Source organism: Odocoileus virginianus, chromosome 12 (assembly GCF_023699985.2).
Source record: "Odocoileus virginianus isolate 20LAN1187 ecotype Illinois chromosome 12, Ovbor_1.2, whole genome shotgun sequence".
Taxonomy (NCBI): Eukaryota; Metazoa; Chordata; class Mammalia; order Artiodactyla; family Cervidae; genus Odocoileus; species Odocoileus virginianus.
In genome coordinates this window covers 65058702-65080406 of record NC_069685.1, presented here as the reverse complement: position 1 = coordinate 65080406, position 21705 = coordinate 65058702, and the positions used below count along the sequence as shown (strand labels likewise).

The 21705-nt window shown below is 55.3% G+C and overlaps 1 protein-coding gene across 4 annotated transcripts; it reads left to right on the top strand.

The window, feature by feature from the left end:
* The first annotated feature begins 1457 nt into the window (after positions 1-1457).
* GAL3ST1 (galactose-3-O-sulfotransferase 1) lies at positions 1458-19587 on the top strand. Of its 4 annotated transcripts, none has more exons than XM_070475573.1 (3): positions 1458-1643; positions 17213-17352; positions 18149-19587. In XM_070475573.1, the coding sequence occupies exons 2-3, from the start codon at positions 17222-17224 to the stop codon at positions 19287-19289; spliced, it is 1272 nt and encodes a 423-aa protein (XP_070331674.1). In that variant the 5' UTR covers positions 1458-1643; positions 17213-17221; the 3' UTR covers positions 19290-19587. The 4 variants fall into 4 exon arrangements, with proteins under 4 accessions (XP_070331674.1, XP_070331671.1, XP_070331672.1 ...); XM_070475570.1 differs by having other exon boundaries at positions 18146-19587; XM_070475571.1 differs by lacking the exon at positions 1458-1643 and adding an exon at positions 1650-1770 and having other exon boundaries at positions 18146-19587.
* The last annotated feature ends 2118 nt before the right edge of the window (positions 19588-21705 follow it).

Below are 21705 nucleotides of genomic sequence, written 5' to 3'. Positions count from 1 at the left end.
AGCATGACTCATTTCCTGCTGCAGTCTGCCCAGGAGGTGAAAGCCAGTGTCTTAAGCACCTGTGGGGCCTGAGTGGAGGGGCCACGGCTTTACCTGGCGGGCTTGTGGGCAGAGCTGCCGGGGACCCCCAGTGTGGCTCTGCCAGCAGCCTGGCTTATGACCTGGGCCGGGCCGTCCTCACAGCTCCCCCTTGACTCTGGCAGTGCCCCATCTGGGCTGCCGGTGCCTCGTGGCAGAGCCAGGGCCAAAATCAGGGGCCTGGGATGGTCACTCAATCCCTCCCAGGTCAGGCAGGGAGATCGAACCACCGCCTGCCCCAGCCCCGCTGTCTACTGTGGGCTGTGTGCTGTCAGAAGCAGGGCCAGGGTGGGGAAGTGTGAGTTTGCAACTGGGCTTCTCCTTGCCCAAATCCAGGTGCCTGAGGGCCTTGGCCTTCCGCCCTTCACTCTGGAAGCACCCGGACTCTGCAGAAGTCTTCAGGGCAGTGTCTTCACACCCAGCCTGTGCAGGGGGAGGCAGGAGCTTGGGGAGACTCTGGCTGAGGCTGCGGAGAAGCCTGGGCCTCTGGGCCTCGCTGTGGGTGTCCACTGACATGCTTCATGGGGAAGGGGGGGTCTTCTATGGTCAGGGCTTCTGGAACCAAAGTCTGCAGCCCGAGGGAATACCTTGAGCATGCTTGGGTGCGTGTGCACCCCAGCGCCGTGGAGGCTGGAGAGCGGCGAGCCCATCAGATATGGAAAAGTTCCTGGCAGTCATGCTGATGTGGAATTTTCCCCATTCCAGAGTCGCCCAGTAATGGCGGGGGCAGTGGGGCTCTGACGCGGCTTATGCCTCACTGGGTGACCGGCTGGTTTCACACTGCCCACAGCTGGAGCTGAGCATTCCCAGTTCTAGGCAGGCATTAGTCCCCTTCCTTGGACCTGATCGTCTGGGGTGAGGGAGGGAAGCCTAGGACTGAGAGAAGTCAGGTCCTGAATGGGGTGCCCGCATCCTGACGCACTGTGCCCTGCGCCATACCTTGGAGAGGTGGGGTCAGCCCCTACTCCTCTCATTCACGTTTCAGATGCCAGAAAAAAGCGTCCCAGTTTGCACTCCGGAGCCAGAGGCCATGTCTTCCATTGAAGTTAAGCAACTAGAGTAGCTGCCGCCTCCTCCCCAGAGCTGGGCTGCCCTCACCATCACCACGCCACCCCGTTCCCCAGGCACCCTCGAATCCCCTCCGGGGCCCGGAGCTCGGCCGAGCTGCAGGGTCCGGCGGCGGGACAATGGCCCCGTTGGCTCATCCGAGACAAACGCGCCTTGTTGGGCCCGCGGCGGGGGCGCGACGCTACGACCCGGCGTGCTGAATGCGGCTTCTGTGCGCCCCGGGCGGGCGCGGAGGGCCGGGGAGGGGGCTGGGGCCCGGGGCACCCATTGGCCGCGGCGCCGGGGGGAGGAGGGGGGCCGGGCCAGGCTGGCGGCCGCACCTGGCCGGAACGGGTGCGGCGGCGGCGGCGGCAACGGCGGCGGCGAGGGCGGGAGCATGGTCCAAGCCCGGCCGAGCGGGGGGACCCGGCGGGTACGCCCCGCCGCCTTAGTAAGCGCCCAGGCGGCGCGGCCTGTGGCCGAACCTGCACGCCAAACCCGAGAAGGACCGGGACAAGGTATGTCCTGGGGGCCCGGCACCCACCAGCAGCTTGCGCCCTGCCTCAGTCTACCCCCTGGGGGCCCGGCCCGCGCTGCTCCACCCCCGGGACTGGGACTGCGCACGCCAGACTCTAGACCCGAGAGGTACTGTACCGCTCCAGGGTCCGTGCGCCCATCCCGGCTGACAGAGGGTGGGAAAACTGGAGCCTGATGGGGAGCAGGTTGGTGCTCACCCGGCCCTTGTTTCTCCCCCGGCTCCTGTTTCCAGGGTTTACCCAGTTCCTGACTTGGGGTGGATGGGGCGGGAGCTGGGCTGGAGCTGGGTGTTCATTAATCATTAATCTTGGACACGGTGCCAGAGCCCTGGGGAGGAGGGGCGGGGATGTTCCCTCTTCCCACCAGCCCTCCCCAGAAGAGGGGCGGTCAGAGAGGGGCTGGGCGTCAGGATAAAGGCTGGATCCCCCCTGCCTGGGGAAGGCCTGTCCTCTACCACTTAGCGGACAAGGCTGCCCAGGAAAGACTTGGGGGAGTGGGACAATCTCTGGGGTCTGGGAAGGGTCCCCTAGCTAGCCCAGCAATTCCCATGTTTCCTGGACCAGTGCTCGGAAAGGGGTCCAGCTTGGTCTGCCCACCTTGGTACCAAGCCAGTGCTTTGGTAACAGCACAGAGAAAGGCTGTGGTCCCTTCCCGATGGGGACCCCCTCCCACCTACACAGAGCAGGAGAGGTGATGGGCACACATCTGGCTGCAGTAACCCAGGGCAGTGGGAGGGAAGGCGAAAGGGCGGCAGGCCCGACACCTGATCACCTGGGTTGCCCAGGTGACAGGCGCCATGGAAATCCTCAGGAGGACGGTCCAGATGGGGGAACCCAACCTCTTCCTTTACGAAGAGGGTGACTGACCTAAGGCCCAGAGAGGGCAAGGCCATGGGCAGGGCTGAGCCCAACCAGCCGTTGTGCGGCTGCACTGTACCTTACCCCTCGGAGGAGCCATCATTACTAACCCTGTGATCCCAGCGGGGACACTGAACTTCAGTGAGATTCCGGGGACCTGCCCAGGGTCACATAGTTCAGATGTGGCTAAACGGACTCCAAATTCAGAGACGTGCCCGAGCCCCTGTTTCAAGACCGCAGGCTTGCTCAAGATCTCTCTCTTCTCTGCCCTTTTTTGGGGTCCTAGCCTCTTCGAGCTGCCATGGCTGCCCCCGGCCCCCAGCTCAGGACCCCTCCCCTGCGTGCCCCCCTAGCTCCCAGCTCTGCCTGACACTCAGGGGGTGGGCAGGCTGCTACCCTGGGAACAGACAACAGAGCCCTGTTCCCAGCTGCCTCCTCGGGCCGCTTCCTCCCCGCTTCTCACACTGGCAGAGCCCTGCCTGAAGGAAGTGCCCTGCGGACAAAGAAGCGTGCCCGCCTCTGGTGCACCCCTCGTCTGATGGGCGGGGGTCTGATATTGGACGGCGTGCGTCCAATCCAGCAAAGGGAGGAGGGTGTCCTTCCCTCTGGGCTCTAAGACACTTGATCATGTCACCCCGATGAAAGCAGCAATGATTAACCTGAGAGGAGGATACACAGATGTCGGAATTCCAGGCACGGCAGCAGGCTTGTGAAGGGTTTTTTCCGTCCCTCGGACTGAGCGAGGAATATGGACCATCCCTGTTTAGGAGCCATACCCCACTCCAGACAGGGGAGGGCATGAGGGAACAGAGCGCCCACAGGGGTCAGCAGTCTGGGGTCGGGGGATCGCCCGGTGAGGGGTGGAGGTCCAGTGGAAACTTCTCTCCTGCCCGCTAGCCCCAGGGCAGCGATGAGGTGTGGCTTGGGCACCCCCAGTAGTACTGATCCCAGTAATGGCCAGACTTGCCATGGGACGCCAGCCAAGTCCTTCCCTCTCTGGGACTTGGGGCCTTGGGTCTGGAGCATGGGAGGTACTGTGGGTGCTGGGGTGGGGAGGGTGGCCCCAGGAGACTGCATTGGCAGGCGCTGCCTCTCCTGCCTGGTGGGTCTAGAAGGGTCAGGATAATAATCCGAGGTGTGTGCAAAGGGCTCCGCATGCCCCATCCCATTTGATCCTCATGGAAGGTCGTGGTATCCCCATTTGGTAGAAAGCCTAGATTCAGAGAGGGGAGGTCACCTGCCCAAGGTCACCCAGCTGGGGAGTGGTGGAGCCGGATTTCTAGCCAAACCTCTCCAGGATTAGCGAGGCGGGCGGGCAAATCCAGGGCATTGTGCCTAGCAACTGCTCATCTCCTTTTGAAAAATCTTTATATTTTACATATTGTTATGCAAATAAGTGCATGACATCCCTTTAAAAAAAAAACGTTTCAGTCACGCTGGAAGATACAGAGGATGGTACTCCCAATGCCTACATATTCACCTCCAGAGTTCTCAGGAGCTCTGAAGCTGAAACAGAACGGACTGACCACTGGGTTCACCTGTGTTTTACCATTCTTCAGTTAGGGCTGTTTTGGGGCGACTCAAATCTGTCATCAGGAGGGCTGGTGATCTTGTCTGGACAAAGCAATGTAGGAAGACCTGTGGGCGGAGCCTCGTGCCCTCTGTCACAAAGCTAGCAGGTGGCCCCAAAGGTTATCTGTTAAGGTTGCAGGTGTGGTTGCAATTAGGAGTCATGAAAACAGGTGACTGACTCTGCAGGATCAGAAAATCTTCTGAGTCATCAAAGTACACTGACTTCTTAATCAGCTGCCAGACCCCAATACCTAGCTGCAGCCATCCCCCCAGCCAGGCGGGAGTGGTAGGAGCAAGTCGTCAGGGCTCCTTGACAGGTTTGGAGGTGGTTCTGCAAGTTGAAATGGAAATGTCTCTCGGGCGATCCTCCCCTTCTCTACTCCAGCACCCCACCACAGAGGGTCTCAGAGAGGAAGCTTCCAGATTCTCGCAAGTCAGTCTTCCAGCGCTCCTGGATGGAGAGCCAACCTCTCCGTCTGCCCCTTCAACTGTGTGGCTTACACTTGCCAGCTTCTTCTCTGTCCCAGACCCTTGCTGCCTCTTCCCTGCTCTTGGACACTGCGGTTCAGAGAGGGCGGCATGCCTACCGAGGTCACACAGCGAGGTGGGGCATGGTTCAGACTAGCCATGGTTCCCTCCTCCTCCAGCCAGACGGCAGTTTTTAAAAATGGAAATATCGTTATTTTTAATTTCTTTCCAGAGTAATACAGACTCTTTGTAAAAACAAAATTATATGTGTGTGAATATGTGGGAGTGTGTACATATACGTGTGTAGATATGTATTTTTTTCCCACATCATTATATGTTACAGACATCATTTCCATGAATATATATGGGATCACTGGATGCATGTCACATGATATATTCTGTACAATATTTATTCGTTTAGGTGGTGGCGAGCCTTAGTTGTGGCACGCAGGATCTTTGCTGCAGTGCGTGGGCTCCTCTGGACTTGTGGCACACAGGCTGTAGGGGATGGGGGCTCAGAGCCTGTGTAGTTTCCCTGCTCCCGGGCTTAGTTCCCCGGCCAGGGATCAGACCCGCATCCCCTGTATTGTAAGGCAGATTCTCAACCACTGGACCACCAGGGAAGTCCCTGTCACAAGGGATTCTCAACCATCCCCTCCTGTTGAACCCGTAGGTCGTTTCTGTTTTGCTCCTTCGCTAAATACTACTACAATGGCCATCTTTGTGCTCTGTCTCAGATCTCTTGTTTGTCCTCGCTGAACAAATTCCCATAGGTAGAAGTGCTGGGTGTGAGGCTGGGCACTTTTAGAGCTATAATATTTGCTGTCAAATACACACTCTGAGTGGAGCTTCCCTGGTGGCGCTAGTGGTAAAGAATCCGCCTGCCTGTGCAGGAGATGTAGGAGACTGGGGTTCGATCCCTGGGTCGGGAAGATCCCCTGGAGGAGGACATGGCAACCCACTGCAGTGTTCTTGCCGGGAGAATCCCATGGACAGAGGAGCCTGGCGGCTGCAGTTCATAGGGTCACAGAGTTGGATATGACTGAAGCGACTTAGCACACACATACATACATACTGTAGGGAGAGCACTGTAGGGAGATTCTTTCTGCTCTCCTCTTAGAATCTCCTCCCATCTCCCTATGAGATTCCCTTCCAACCACAGGAAACAGCTCTAGGACACCAGCTCTCTGCCCGATCCCTGTTCCTATATGTACCCACTGAACAAACAGTGATGCCCATCGGTGACGGAATGGGTTCAGAGAGCAGTGGTTGTACAAAATGTTCTGTAGACAACGGCTTTGGAGGCCCTTATCTCCTTGGGGCAGGGGGCTCGCCCCGCCCTGTTCCCGTAAGTGCAGAGGTCCTCTCCTTCCTCACCTCGCCTTTTCCCTGGTTACTCCATCTCCTCTCCCGGCCTCAGCTCCCACCTCTGTGCCCACGGCCCCCAGCCTCTCTCCCCCGAGATCTCTCTCTTGCACTCTAGGCAGAGGTTCCTCCTGCTCTTTGCACATTCTCCAGGCACCCAGTACATCCCCCAGACTCAATGTGTCCTAAACTGAAACTGACATTGTCCCCCAACCCCAATACTAAACCCGCCCCTCTCTTAGCCTCCCCTTCTCAAGGACTAGCTCCGCCCCCAGCCAGCCAGTCACCCCCAGCAGGAATTCTTTACCCCCACCTCCTCCACACCTCATCACCCACCCAACGCTGTCCATGCTGTGATCTACAGGTGGGTCCAGTCCGTCCCCAGACTTCTCCTTGGTCCAGGTCCCTTCACACCTGCACAGCCGTGACCACCACCGTCTAGGTGTGCCTGCTTCTCCCACTCCTTCCCACCCCTGCAGCTCATTCTTCATCCGGCAGCCTGATGGGAACCCCATCTCTTCGGTCCCAGGGCTCCCCCTGCCCACAGAATCCAAGCCAAATTCCTTGGCATGCTTCCCGTGGCCCTGCATGTCCTGCCTGCCCCTGCCCCCATTCTGGCTATGCTGCTAGCCTCCTTGGCCATGCACCCAACCTCTGACATGCGCATGTACTGGACACTCCCAGCCAGGCTGGCCGTTTGTTAGCTTTTCGATTGCCCTGGGCTTTTGCACATGCTTTCCTCTCTGCCTGGCTTATTCTGCATTAGTTAGTGCTAGCTGCTGGAACAGATAAGCCCAAAGTCGGGTTTGTTTTTGTTTTGGCTGCACCAGCTGCTTGCAGGCTCTTTGACCTTCTTGTGGCATGCGGGGGTCTTTAGTTGCGGTATTTGAAGTCTTAGATGAAGCCTGTGGGATCTAGTTCCCTGACCAGGAATCGAGCCTGGGTCCCCAGCATTGGGAGTGCAGAGTCAATCACTGGTCTGCCAGAAGAGTCCCAAGCCCCAAGTTTTAAAAGGCTTAACACAGTGGCAGTTTTGTTGTCATTTTCCTGAATTTAACCAGATGTTTGATGATCAGAAATGCAGAGATCCAGGTACCTCCCACCTCCTGGCCTTGCCCATCTCCAGACCCACTCACCTAGCAGGTGGGAAAGGAGATCGGCCCACTTAACCTCACCGGCTGTCATTTTGCTCATATTCCATTGGCCAGAATTCAGTCACATGAGAACACTGAACTGGAAGGGAGGATGGGAAAGGCAGTCTAGCCACATACCCAGGGAGAAAGGGAACTAGCTGCCTTTGGAAATAGTAAATGCGCAGCAGCTTCTGCCCACAGAGTCCGCAACCCCCGGGAAGTCTCCCTGCCTGTGTGTCCGCCATCGGGGCACCCGCAGCTGTCTGCCTGCTCCTGTCACCCCCAGCCCTGGGCTCTGTGCATGGGCAGCATGCACTCCAGTGCTGGGCGCTGCACCGGGGCTCAGCTGATGCCCGCACAACACCTGTACTGCTGGCTCAGTGGTAGAGAATCCACCTGCCAATGCAGAAGACACAGGTTCGCTCCCGGGCCCGGAAGGATCCCACATGCCATGCAGCAGCTAAGCTCGTGGGCCACAGCTGCTGAGCCTGTGCTCTCAAGTCTGGGAGCTGCGGCTACTGAACCCACGTGCTGCGACGACTGAAGCCCGCGTGCCCTAGGGCCCATGCTCCACCTCAAAGAGAAGCCCGTGGGCCAACTAGAGAGCAGCCCCGCTCGCCGCACCTAGAGAAAAGCCCGTGCAGCCACAAAGACCCAGCACGGCCAACAATAAACAAACAAAGCTCTAACAACAAAAACATTTCCCATGGGGGCAGACCCAACTAGAGCTGGTGTCACTGACCCTCGGGGAAGAGACCCCTCTGGCAAGGCTGCAGGCACAGCTCCTGCGATCAACACTCTGGAAGCAATCTGGAAGGCTTGGCTCCATGCAACTCTTTTTAAAATTTATTTTATTGAAGTATAGTTGATTTACAATGTTGTGTTAGTTCCTGGTGTACGGTAAGGTGATTCAGTTATACGCACACACACATATTCTTCTTCCATTATGGTTTATTACAGAATACGGAATATAGTTCCCTGTCCTATATAGCAGGACCTTGATGTTCATCATTCTATATATAATAGCTCACATCTTCTAATCCCAAGCATCTCTCACTCTAGAAAATGCTTATATTCTTGTCTTTTCTTCATACTTCCCCAAACTGCTTACCAGTTCAGTTCAGTTCAGTTCAGTCGCTCAGTCATGTCCGACTCTTTGTGACCCCATGGACTGCAGCACGCCAGGCCTCCCTGTCCATCGCCAACTCCTGGAGTTTACTCAAACTCATGTCAATTGAGTCGGTGATGCCATCCAACCATCTCATCCTCTGTCGTTCCCTTCTCCTCCCACCTTTAGTCTTTCCCAGCACCAGGGTCTTTTCAAATGAGTCAGTTCTTCACATCAGGTGGCCAAAGTATTGGAGTTTCAGCTTCAACATCAGTCCTTCCAATGAATATTCAGGACTGATTTCCTTTAGGATGGACTGGTTGGATCTCCTTGCAGTCCAAGGGACTCTGAACAGTCTTCTCCAACACCACAGTTCAAAAGCATCAATTCATCGGCGCTCATCTTTCTTTATAGTCCAACTTTCACATCCATACATGACTACTGGAAAAACCTTGACTAGATGGACCTTTGCTGGCAAAGTAATGTCTCTGCTTTTTAATATGCTATCTAGCATATCTGCTTATCTAGCATATCTGCTTATCTAGCATATCTAGTATATCTGCTTTTTAATATGCTAACTGCTGACCAAGTATATCACTAATCAGAGTAGTGTTTTGTATCGTAGTTTTTGATAAAAGCGATAAAAAGATCCAAAGTGCTTGAGATATCTTTTAAACCACAGCCATGGAGCCATATTCCTTAATTATTACACCAAGATGCTATTGTTTTATTGATTTGCCCTTGTCTCAGATATTAAACTCTCTTGTCCTGTTACTGTGTTGTAGTTAAAAGAGGAATTTGCTTTGAATCAGCACTCATTGGTTTTTCTATATCCTATACCATGGCTCAGAGGGTAAAGAATCCAGCTGCAATGCAGCAGAAACAAAAGATGTGGGTTTGAGCCTTGGGTCGGAAAGAGCCCCTGGAGAAGGAAATGGCAACCCACTCCAGTCTTCTTGCCTGAAAAGCCCCATGGACAGAGGAGCCTGGCAGGCTACAGTCCGAAGGGTCGCAAAGAGTCCGTCACGACAGAATGACCAAACACGTGCACACATATCATTTACATTTTACGAAGCCTTAGTAAAACTGGTAGCGTACAGGAAGCTGTTCAGACTGTTATGTCTCTGTTGTAGAGAGTTTTAAGTTATGGGTCACTTATCATAACTGAAAAACTGGTTACTAGTAACTTGTTTTCATGTCCAGCCTCTAGACTAATTTTATGAGAGAGGAAAATGTACATTTCTGGAACCAAATTTACATACAAAATGAACTGGTGTTAACAACAGGATTAGAGTATTAGCATGCATTTGCATCTTTAGAATTTCATCTTTGTTTTTCTGGATATAAATGAATATATAATAAAAAAGTAGAAGTCTAGGTTATACTACACTGAAATTTCCCTCTATCTTTCCCAATTTATTTTATAGTCTGTTGCCGGGGTCCGGCCCCAGCAGGATCCAGGGGAACCCTCAGGATGAACGGCATCGGCGAATGAGAGAGAGAGAGAGAGAGAGAGAGAGAGAGACCAGACCGGGGTGTGCAGCAGAGTCTGGCAGTTGCTTTATGTTGCACCGTAGCCTTTATACCCTAAGTTGGTACATTTCTAAGGGGGAGATAAGCACACAGACTTAGTTTAACATTACATCAGCTTGTCCTTCACGAAACCAGGTGTGCTCTGTATATTTTTGTTTATGAGCGTTGTTTCCATAGGTTTTTTGTACATTATCTTCTGGCCTTGAGCTTAGCAGAAAACAGAAAAGTGTCAATCTTATGATACAGCAGGTTGCAATGTAATAGAAATACAATCCTGTTAACACAAAAGTCAGTCTTTTTGCAGAAGTTCTCAGCTAAATTTATCTAAAAAGTTTAGCACACAAAGACTGTGGCTCCGGTGAGGCAGCCTCTGTTTTAGCACTCTTGGTTAAAATTAACAATTATCTTATTGTTTTTACACTAGGGCTAAACTCTTATTTTTCTAGATCTTTAACTATATTAACAATAGTTTCCACTGTACAACCTCAGCCCATTAACAGCAATCAAACGTTGATCCAATAACCACTTTTAAAACAATATTTTTTGTGTTCTCTAATAGGGCTTCCCACGCCCACCCCCCCAAAGGGCTCTGTGCCTATTAGGGCCTTTTTATGGTTAATCTCTATGTATGATATCTTTTGGCCTTCAGGCCTGTTGACAATTTATGGCTTGCACCTGGTGTAACTTCAACCTCCTTCAGTAGCCAACCCTGTCTTTTTTGTGGTTAATCTATTTTCTTTCTATTAGGCGTCATCTCCATGGGAACTAGATAGGATTACATTTTTACAGAACAGAAATGCAAAGGATTGCAAAAACAGCAGATATAGCACAAAATAGGCTCTTAGTCTGAAAGTTAACTACCTGCAGGAGTCACCAGCTAATCTCTTGCAATGGGAGCACACATTTATCAAACAAGCCAGAATGCCAGCCAAAGGGTTTGAATTGAAGCATTTCTTTCATCCCTGGCCCCTTCATAGGGTACCAGTGTCCAGGAGATTTATTAATTAGGGTTTTAAGTTGGTCTTTACTCAGTGAAAGAGGAGCAGGAGAGCTCTCAGCAGGCAACACAAGAATCTGCAGCAGGACAAACAAGAACAACAGCAGAAAAGGGGGGAGGATGCAGGGTGGGGTAGAGGCCGGTGCCAACCTGGAGGGTCCCTGGTGTCCTGAACGGCCTTGCGTGTCAGGTCTTTTCCTCGTGACCTCGCCATGGGTGGGGTCTCCCACAATGACTCCCGGCAGTCTGTACCTTTGAGCATCACTGGATCAGAAGTTTCCTTAGGCATCTTCTATCACCCCTCAAATAATTTTCCTAACAAAACTCGTTGGGTGATCATTCGCCGCTCTAAAATGAGGTTTTTGTTTGGTAAGCGCTGTGGACGTCGAACCCCAGCTAAAGGTCGGCTAATAAAGAACAGTATGAAAAATTAGTCAATCAAATTAATTGAATAAAATTATGCAATACACTGTATACATTGGTTAATAGAGCAGGGTTGTTGAAAATGAACAGAAAATGAGCAGAAAATTAAGTGATCAAATTCCAAGTAGAAATATTAAGAGCAGAAACAATAAATTGATTTTCCCTTATGGTTGGCTTCAATCCACTATGACAAGAACAATATTCAGAAATATGAAAATTTCAGGTTTAAAAAAAAAAGTTTAATTGGCTGCACCAGGTCTTACTTGTGGCATATGGGATCTTCAGTTGCAGCATGTGGGATCTAGTTCCCTGACCAGGGGTCGAACCTGGGCCCCCTGCACTGGGAGTGTAACCTCTTTGCTGCTGGACCACCAGCGGAAGTTCCCAAACTTTCAGTGTTTAATTTTTCCAAAACTCTTATGTTACTGATACATATGTGTGTAAATAAAATATTTACGTGGCTCTTCTTACTAGGTTCCCACTCCTCTCACAATTTCACTTCTTGCTCAAAAACGTGCGCTCCACTCCCCACTGGACGAGGATCTTACGTGTCCCCTCCCCACCCCCACCCCCCTGACTCTGGGCTTGTCACTTCCTCTCCTTGCGCCTCAGCTTTCCCGTCTACAGTAAAGTGTGGGGTAAAGAGGGCTCCCTGCAAAGGCTATGAGGGTGCGTGATGCATGGCGCGTCCCGAGCACAGGACCAGACTCTGGTCCAGAGTCCACACTCATAAATCTCCATGTCTGCTGTTTGATGCCAGTCCTGGACTGGGCTCAGCCCCCAGGGGGAGGAGGACTCTGGGCTTGCCCTGTGTTCCGTGGATGCTGGGCGGGGCTCTGGGGGAAAGAACGTTTAGAGCACAGGGTCAGAGGCCTGCTGCTCCTTTGGAGGCAGTGGCAGCTGCTCGGTTTATGAAAGTGCTCGCTGTGGCATCACTGACTATCACAGTAGTGATTTTTATCAATTGATGGCGATACTTGGGTCCCTAGAGCCCCGTGCATGGGCCATGGTGGGGACTCTGGGCATCAGTGTTGATGGAAGAGATTTGGCGGGGTGGTGGGGGGAGGCTTTTCTGGGCACCCTCTGTCCATTAGCAACGCTGAGCAAGGATGAGAGATTCCAGTGCCTGGGCTGAGCTGAGGACCCCTAGACCTACCTCTTCCTACAGAGACTTTGGGAAGGATCCGTATCTCTGATCAGCCCAAATCCCGGGAGGCTGATCCAGGGGTGTCCTGCGCCACCACCTCACCCGGGGTGGAGGCAGCACTTCTGTACCTTTTTGATGAAGAACCTGGAGCTCAGAGAGGTGAGGTCTCATGAGACTCCCAGCCCTGCTCACTTTGCCTCCAGGGGACCGTCCAGGTTGAGGTCCTGGCTCTCTGGGCTCTCCCAGCTTTTAGACAGACCTTAGTCTCAGGTTGTGCCTTGGGCATCTTTAAGCCCTAGAGTTTGGTAAGTCTGTGTTTTGAGCCCAGTTCTGTCTGCTCATGGCTAATTGTGAGACCTTGGGCAGGTGAACTCACCTCTCTGAGCCTGGGTGTCTTTACCTGGGGAGTGGCTGAAGGTTGTACCTGACTCAGAGGGTAGCTGTGAGACTTACATGAGATGTGATTGGAGAAGCAACTAGCTTCCCCTGCTCACCTGCCTTCGTGTCCCTCCCATGGCCTTCAAGCCAGTCCCAGCCTCTCTGCAGGCTCTGCGGCTGCCTGCGTCCTTGGGCCAAGGACGCCGGGGACCTTGCTGAGCCCTTGGATGGAGGAGCGGCCGGGCTGCCGAGGCCCAGTGAGGGTCGGGGGGACCACCCTGGGGGCAGAGGGCCGCACCCGCAGTGTACACACGCCACCTGCTCTCCCCCGGGAGGGGACTCATGAATATTCACGGCCGCTGGAGCAAGAGGGAGCCAGCCAGCACACTCCTGGGTGTCACTGGAGCGTTCCCGTTTCCCAGTGACCGCAGAGGCAGACGTGGCTCAGGCAGGCAGAGGGAAGGGGCGGCCAGACCTGGCCCCAGGTGAGTCTCCCTCTGCCCTGCGCACGGCCCCTGGGGGAGCAGGACGCCCTGGGACGGAGGCCTGCCTGGTGGTGATGCCCTAGGCTGGAAGGCTCACCATCCTGGGCTTGGGGTCCCTGTGGGGACGCTGCGGAGGATGAGCCCTGTTTCCCCTTCGTTCCCTGGAGTCTGCTGGTCCAGCTGAACAGGCGGACTGCTGAGTCTGGCCGGGAGCCAGCCGTCGGCACAGACGGAGGGCGATCTGGCTGGGGTAACCCAGAAGGACAGGAATAGAGGGGGTGGGGTGGGGAGGGAGTAAGGTCTGCCCTGAGTGCCTGGGACTGTCCCACCATAGCCGAGGAGGGAGACTCGGGCTCTAGTCCGGTCTTTGCTACTGCTGTGCTGTGTGACCTTGATGGGGGCTCTGCCCTCTCTGAGCCTCAGCCTTCTGGAGGCACTGTTTTCCGGGGTAGGGGCCAGGAGGCTTGGGCCGTGCTGCTATTGTCCTTGATGCCCCAAGGTCTGAGGCTTCCCTGAGGGTTCAGTGGTGAAGAATCTGCCTGCCAGGAGACACGGGTTCAATCCCTGGGGGGGGAGGATGCCCTGGAGCAGGAAATGGCAACCCACTCCAGTATTCTTGCCTGGAAAATGCCACGGACAGAGGAGCCTGGTGGGCTACAGTCCACGGGGTCGCAAAGAGCCGGACACAACTTAGCGACTAAACCACCACCACCACCTCCTGGCCTCAGACCTGGGACCGTCGGCTGCCTGCAAGCCTCGGTCTTCTGTGATGTCCAGCTGTGCACACCCTCTCCCCATGGGCTGGGGCCGGGCCTGCGGCACACCGGGCAGCGGCTGCCACAGACAGTCGGGAAGATGCACATTGCAAGCCAACAGATCAGAGCTCGAATCCCAGTTCTGCCCCCTGCTGTGCAACCAGAGCCTCGGTTTCCCCATCTGCAAAACAGGGGTGACAGTGGGGTCTGCCTCCGAGGATAGCTGGGTAGAGTCAGTAAGACGCTCTGGAGAAGCCCCCGTCCCAGAGTCTGGCTCCTAGAGGGGCTCAGAAGTGAAACCTGAGGGTGGCAAGGGCCCAGGGTCTGGCTGGCTTCCGCCAGAATGGGAAATGAACGAATGAATGAGGGAAGCTCTGATGGGGGTCAGGGGGCGGGCCTAGGCGGGGCCAGGCAGAGCCTGATTGGTGGTCCTGGGAGGCTGGTCTGCCCCCTGCTGCCTGACCTCACCCAGAGCCTCACCAGCAGCCTCCCTGAGTTCCGGAAGGTGCCCTGGTGAGTGGGCTCCTGAGACAGGGGTGGGCCCTGTGGGGAGTGGGTCAGAGGGCAGCAGTCCGAACCCCTCCACATTTTAAAGTAAGAAACCGAGGCCCAGGCCCCCCAGTCAGGGCTTGGGCTCGAGTCTGAGGTTCTGGCCCAGCCCAGCACTGCCCTGTGGGACCCCAAGGAACAGGAGGCCGGTGGAGGCACTTGAGGTGGGGAACAGACTTGCGTTTGGTTGGCAGGGGGTAGCCTTTGTCCAGGAGGACCCACCCCAAGGATGACAAGGACAGGACTTTGGAGCAGGTTCCCACACTCTGAGCGATAACTATGTGCTAGTCACTTTGCCTGCTCCATCTCTGAGGGGGCAGGGGTGGGAGAGAGCTAGCACTACCAGCTTCCCCATTTTACAGATGAGAAACTGAGGCTCCAAGGGGTTCCTGTGATTGAAACCCGGGCCTGGGGCTTCCAGGTCAGCACCTCCTCTCCTGAGGCCTCTCTGTGACCAGACCATTGTAAGCTGACTTTCCCACCTCGCAAGATTTATCTATTCTTTAAATATAGTAAATACATGTTATTGCCTTTTTCTGATTAAAAAGTAATATATTCTCTTTAATAAAGAGATCCAACCCTTACAGAAATGCAAAATATAGAAGAGCATTTCCTCATATACCCCTTCCCTAGCTATGCAGAGGATACCACTGTTAAAACCTAGAATACGCCCCTCCAGGGGTTTCTTTCTGGGTCTGCGTATATTTACCATCACCTATATGGATTTGGTGGCATGGTGTCCCAGAACTTTCTTTTTTCATGTAAGTTGGTCATGGTGTGTTTTTGAGCCAGTCCATTCAGCTCCACCTTGTTTTCCTTTTTTTTTTTTTTTTCTGTTAAAGCGGGTGAAGATGCCTCCATCTGGGGATGGGCCTTGGTTTGTGCAGTGAATCTGCTCCTGACACTGAGGTGGTTTTTTTCTGACCAAACTGCTGTGAACACCCTTACTTGGCTGACTTTGCCCAAGTCTTTCTGAAGAAGAGTTAGAACTGGGAGGGTTTCTACAGTCTTCCTTTGAAAGGAAAACCCTCCGGCAACACTCTCCTTCCCTCCCGGCCCTGTCCACCTTGCCCCCCTAAGAGTGGACAGAGATATGTCCTTGTCACCAGGGAAGCCAGGTTCCCCCTGGCTAGTTTTTTCCCTCTGCGAATTGCTTCTTCACATCCTTTCCTGTGAGAGGACTTTCTAGATGATCAGAGGGGGACTCAGGGACTGGTCAGGTGGGCCTGGAGTGCCCCTTCTCTGGGAAAGGTTGGTGGGTGCCTCCAGTCACTCTCCCAGAGGTTCTCCTCCAGGCTGGCTGGCTGGCCTCTGGCCCCAGGGTCAGTGGTGACGTGCCGTGTGTGTGACCGCGGGCGGCATGGGTGACCTCTCACGGCCTCCAGCGCCTGGGGCCCAGGGCGGCACGGAATGGAAAGTTTGGGACCTTGGCTTTGCAGCTAGGGGCCGTGAAAAGGTCCCTGAGTCCCTGCTCTGTTCTGGACCCCCACAGCTTGGCCGGAACAGCCCCCATTTCAGCTCAGGCCTCAGCCGCCTGCTGACGGGGTCAGACACAGTCAGACCTAAAACCTAGCCCCCAAGCGAAAAACCAGGAGAGTGAAAAGTGAAGTCGCTCAGTCCTGTCCGACTCTTTGCGACCCCACGGACTGCAGCCCACCAGGCTCCTCCGTCCATGGGATTTTCCAGGCAAGGGTACCGAAGTGGGTTGCCATTTCCTTCTCCAGGGGATCTTCCTGACCCAGGGATGGAACCTGGGTCTCTCGCATTTCAGGCAGACGCTTTACTGCGTTGAGCCACCAAGGACTGAAAAGTACGAGCAGGCCGCTGCTGAAAAAGGCTGTGATGAGGGAGACTTTCAGGGTGAATGGACTGCTCCAGCCCTGGGCTGACGGCTACTCAGCCTGAGGTCCCAGACTGGTCTCAAGGCACACAGGTGCCCCCTGTAGACACAGTCCAGCGGTTCCCTGCTGAGGGCTGGAGCTCTCATCCAGCCACTGGACATCTAGTTAAATCCGATATTCAGAGAAATACTGAATAATTTTTAGTATAAATATACCCTAGGCCTTATTTGGGACACACAGATAACTAAAAAAAATTGTATTTGTTCATCTGCAATTCAGACTTCACCTGGTTGACCCAGCCTGCCAGCAGCAGGAGAAGAGGCAGGAATGTGGGCAGAGGCCTGTGTGATCTGAGTCCTCTCTTTCCTCACTCTGAGCCTCAGATTCCTCCATCTGGCTCCCCTACAGACCCCATGGGCATAGGGGCCAGTGTGGAGAGACGAGGAACTCAGCCGCTCACTGGACGGCTGGGAAGGGTGGCCGAGGCTGGCTGAGCCTTCAGAAAGGTGAGAGACCCAGGCCCCAGGACCCTCTCTGTAGACACCCCTGGCCCAGACCTGGGGGTACAGGGCACTAGGAAAGGGTCTTCTTTTCCTTGTTTTATGTAGATGATTTCATTATGAAGCCCAGAAAGGTCTACAAAAAAATAAAATAACACCCACCACTCAGGTCACAAATGAAAACTGACCCAGGCAGCAGAACCTTCCCCCTGTCACTCGCCCCAGCCTTTCTTGGCGTTGGCTTTGTCCACCGTGTCCATCTGCAGCCCAGATGCTGTCCTTATCTGGACTGCTGGGGGGCCACAGAGCTGGCAAAGGCAGGTCCCAGTGTTGAAAGCTGCCTCTCAAGCCAGCCAGGCCTGGGATCGTGGTGAGGGCTCCCTGGGGCTGGCCTCCTAACACGTGCCCTGTTCTGCAACCCCCCACCCACCCCCTGCAGGTGTCTGAGATGCCGCTGCCGCAGAAGAAGCGCTGGGAGTCCATGGCCAAGGGGCTGGTGCTGGGCGCACTCTTCACCAGCTTCCTGCTGCTGCTGTACTCCTATGCCGTCCCCCCGCTGTACACTGGCCTGGCTTCCACGTGAGTGGCCCTGCTGGGCGGCCGAGGGCTGGGGTGGCAGAGGGTCGGCTCCCACACCGATGACCAGGGCTATCTCCTGGGTGGCCATCCTGTGCCCTGCATCATGCTATGTGGGGCAGAAGTCCCCCTGAGAGCAGGGGAGCTCACTGTGGAACCCTGGGCCTCAGTGTCCTCATCTGTGAAGTGGGTGTGCTGACGGAGCCAGACATGGAGCGTGAGAATCAAACATCACCATCTGCTCGGTGGGCTCCAGCGGGGCCGGGAGGTGGGGATGACCAGTCCAAGAGCACTCGGCTGGCACAGGCCTAGATTTAAACTGGGGTCTGCCTGCCTCCAAGCCTGGCTCCTAGCCATGAGGTCGTCCTGCCTCCCCACTGGGCTGATCACCTACCCAAGCCTAGCACAGCCTGTGCCCTTAGTTGGAGCTATTAAGTCGAACTAGAGGAAATGCTCATTTTTGCATGTAGGGTTTCATGTGGTCCAGCCTAATACGAATTCATGATAAATGTACATCACAGTGGCCACGAATGAGACTTGTTCTTGTCCTCACGGCAACACCACAAAGAGGGTTACTGTCCCCATTTCACAGAAGAGGAAAGTAAGGCCAGACAGGCCAAACCACTGACCTAAGCCTTGCAGCCTGGAACACAGGCCCATCTGGTCCCCGGGCTCCCCGACCATGGGGAGTCCCCAGGGTACCCCCGCCCCCACCCTCAGCCACGTGCTCTGTAGACCTGGGGTGGAGGGGCCGGCAGGCCGAATCCTGAGGCTCCGCCACCCCTCCATCCCCCAGCAGGACCCCCGAGGGCGCGGCCCCCTGCTCCCCGGCCCCGAGTGAGCCAGAGGCGCCCACCCCGGCCAACGGCTCGGCGGGCGGCTGCCAGCCGCGGCGGGACATCGTGTTCATGAAGACGCACAAGACGGCCAGCAGCACGCTGCTCAACATCCTGTTCCGCTTCGGCCAGAAGCACGGGCTCAAGTTCGCCTTCCCCAACGGCCGCAACGACTTCGACTACCCCGCCTTCTTCGCGCGCAGCCTGGTGCAGGACTACCGGCCCGGGGCCTGCTTCAACATCATCTGCAACCACATGCGCTTCCACTACGACGAGGTGCGGGGCCTGGTGGCGCCCAACGCCACCTTCATCACCGTGCTCCGCGACCCCGCCCGCCTCTTCGAGTCCTCGTTCCACTACTTCGGCTCCGTGGTGCCCTTCACGTGGAAGCTCTCGGGCCGCGACAAGCTGGCCGAGTTCCTGCAGGACCCCGACCGCTACTACGACCCCCGCGGCTACAACGCCCACTACCTCCGCAACCTGCTCTTCTTCGACCTGGGCTACGACAGCGACCTGGACCCCGGCAGCCCGCAGGTGCAGGAGCACATCCTGGAGGTGGAGCGCCGCTTCCACCTGGTGCTGCTGCAGGAGTACTTCGACGAGTCGCTGGTGCTGCTCAAGGACCTGCTGTGCTGGGGGCTGGAGGACGTGCTCTACTTCAAGCTCAACGCCCGCCGCGCCTCGGCCGTGCCGCGCCTCTCGGGCGAGCTGTACCGGCGCGCCACGGCCTGGAACGTGCTGGACGCGCGGCTCTACCACCACTTCAATGCCAGCTTCTGGCGCAAGGTGGAGGCCTTCGGGCGCGAGCGCATGGCCCGCGAGGTGGCCGCCCTGCGGCGCGCCAACGAGCGCATGCGCCGCATCTGCATCGACGGCGGCCACGCGGTGGACGCCGCGGCCATCCAGGACTCGGCCATGCAGCCCTGGCAGCCGCTGGGCGCCAAGTCCATCCTGGGCTACAACCTCAAGAAGAGCATCGGGCAGCGGCACGCGCAGCTCTGCCGGCGCATGCTCACGCCCGAGATCCAGTACCTGATGGACCTGGGCGTCAACCTGTGGATCACCAAGCTCTGGAAGTTCATCCGGGACTTCCTGCGGTGGTGACGCCGGGGCCCCCGCCGAGGAGGGCCCGGCGGGGGTCCCGCCGGCCATCCCCCTGCGGCCCCTCCTGGTGCCACCCCAGTCCCTGGGGTGAGGTGGGGCTGTTCGCAGGGGTGTGACCAGCCAAGGACTGGGCCCACCGCACAGGGCCCAACTGAGATCAGTATTTGACTAATTAGAGTTTTTCTTTTTTTTTTTAAATTAAGTCCCCCTACCCTCCCCCCAAAACGAATGTTCTATTTTCTGGCTCCCCTTAAAGGGGAGACCTCAGAAGTAAAAGAATTTGATGCGTTTTTGTTAATCAGCTTCAGTGGTGCTGACTGGCGCGGCCCTGGTGTGTGTGTGACTGGTGGGGATTGGGGGACCCCAAGGGAGCACAGTGGCACCTGTGGACAGAGCCCAGGGTTGGGGCGGGGTGTGGTGTGTATCCATCACATGCTGAAGCCCTTTGTGGTTGAACGACTCCCATGAAGCCCCAAGACCTAGAAGATCGTGTGTGTGTGTGTGTGTGTGTGTGCATGAGAGTGGCAGGGAGGTGGGGAGCACTCCGCAGGCCCTGGATCCAGGCTAAGGGCTCCGTGCAATCTCATTAGTCCTCACAGTAGCCCTTTGAGATAGGCACAGTCGCCATCCCATATATACATGTGGGACCGGCTTTCTGAGAGCAGAAGGGAATTGCTTGAGATTTACGTTGCAGGATGAATCAGACCCAGTACTAAACCATCTCCCCAGGACCCCGACCCTTTCCACAGCCCATGTCTGTTCACCCTGTCCCTGCCTGCCCCCTCTCCCCCACCGACCTCTCCAGGCCACCTCATCCTCATCTTCTGCTCCAAGCCTCCGTCAGTCCTGGATTTACCCCTCCCATCCTAGGGTTCAGTTTAATTATCCAAAAAAAAGGCATTTATTAGCTGTCGGTTGTGCATCCCAGCCTTGAGTTGGTCCTGAGAAGACAGCAGTCAGAAAGATGGCCCAGACCCCGCTGGAGCGCACGTCCAGAGAGCAGCCATGCACGTCAAGTATGGGGCTGTGGCGGGGATGTGTCAGCTCCAACCACCTGCCTCCCTCAGCCTCCCCAGGGGGACAAAGGCCCTTCCTTAGGTCTCTAACCAGGAGCCAGCGGCCAGATGTGAAAGGCAGAAATTGCAGCCAGGAGACTCATGGAGACCTGTTTGTGCCAGGCTCCAAACCAAGTGCCTATATATCTTTTCTGAATATGTACAGCATCCTAGCTTTAGAGACCAAAGTTCAGTGACCTACCCAAGGTCACACAGCTAATTAGTGCCAGGGTCAGAATTCAAAGCCAGATAAGTCACCCCGATCAATCACTCAACCTCCCTGGGCTTGAGTCAAGCTTCCTCCTGGAGTGAGCTTCTGGTCCAAGCAGGGTAGGAACGAGGGAGGGTGACCGACTCAGTTTCCTGGAGTTGACCTGGTTTTAGCCCTGAAAGTTCCCACACTGCAGGAAACGCCTCAATCCTGGACAACCAGGACTTCTGGTCAGTATGGGACTGGTTTGACCCCACCAACCCCCTGCACCCTCATAGTCTTCCATGTAGCAAGAAATTAGCACACCCTCAGAGTCTTTATTTTATTTATAGGGAGAGAAATAAGCGAAAATAAATAAAGCTGACAATAGCTAAGTCTATTTGCAAGAAATGCTGTAACTGACCCCACACTTAGAGAATTTTTCCTCCTTTTATTAATCAGAGAGCGATGTGACTTAGTGCAATATTATAACTTTCTGGTTCATGGAACCCCATAATTCTATTTCCCTGGAACCCGAAGGGCCTAGAAATGCCGATAATAATCTGATAATATTATTTCATTATTTATTATTATGAATATTGGCACTTTTAGGCCCTTTAGGGGATCCAAGGAGAACAAATCTGGCCGTTTGTAGATGCTAAGGACACAGATGACTTTATTAGCATTTATCATCTGCCTGGTTTGTTTTAAAATCAGTATAGTTATTAACTCACATATTAACATAATTAACACTTTGATAGTGAGTAGGTGCCAGATACTGAGCCACCACTCTGCCCAGCCCTGTGCCCTGTGGGAACACGCACAGTACTCTTTGCTGCCCCGAGAAGGTGATGGAGACACAGACCTGAGCCACCAGCCCAGGGTCACCCAGTCAGCCACCCACGGAGGCAGGACGCAACCCAGGTCAGTCAGCTGCCACGCTGGTGCTCGCAGCCTCCAGACCTTCAGCGCCATTCCAGTTGGCCACCTCAGCCTCAGGACTGAGGGCTCTCCCACCGCGGAAAAAGTAGGAGGGCTCCAAGAGGCTCTGCGGCGGCGGGGGCGCCTTCAGGACCCGACGGCTCTCGCTGCACCTGGACAGCAGAGGGCGCCATGGTACCAAGTTGAGTCTTGGCAGGTTCTGCCATTCCCGGCCAGTGGGGGCTGGGAT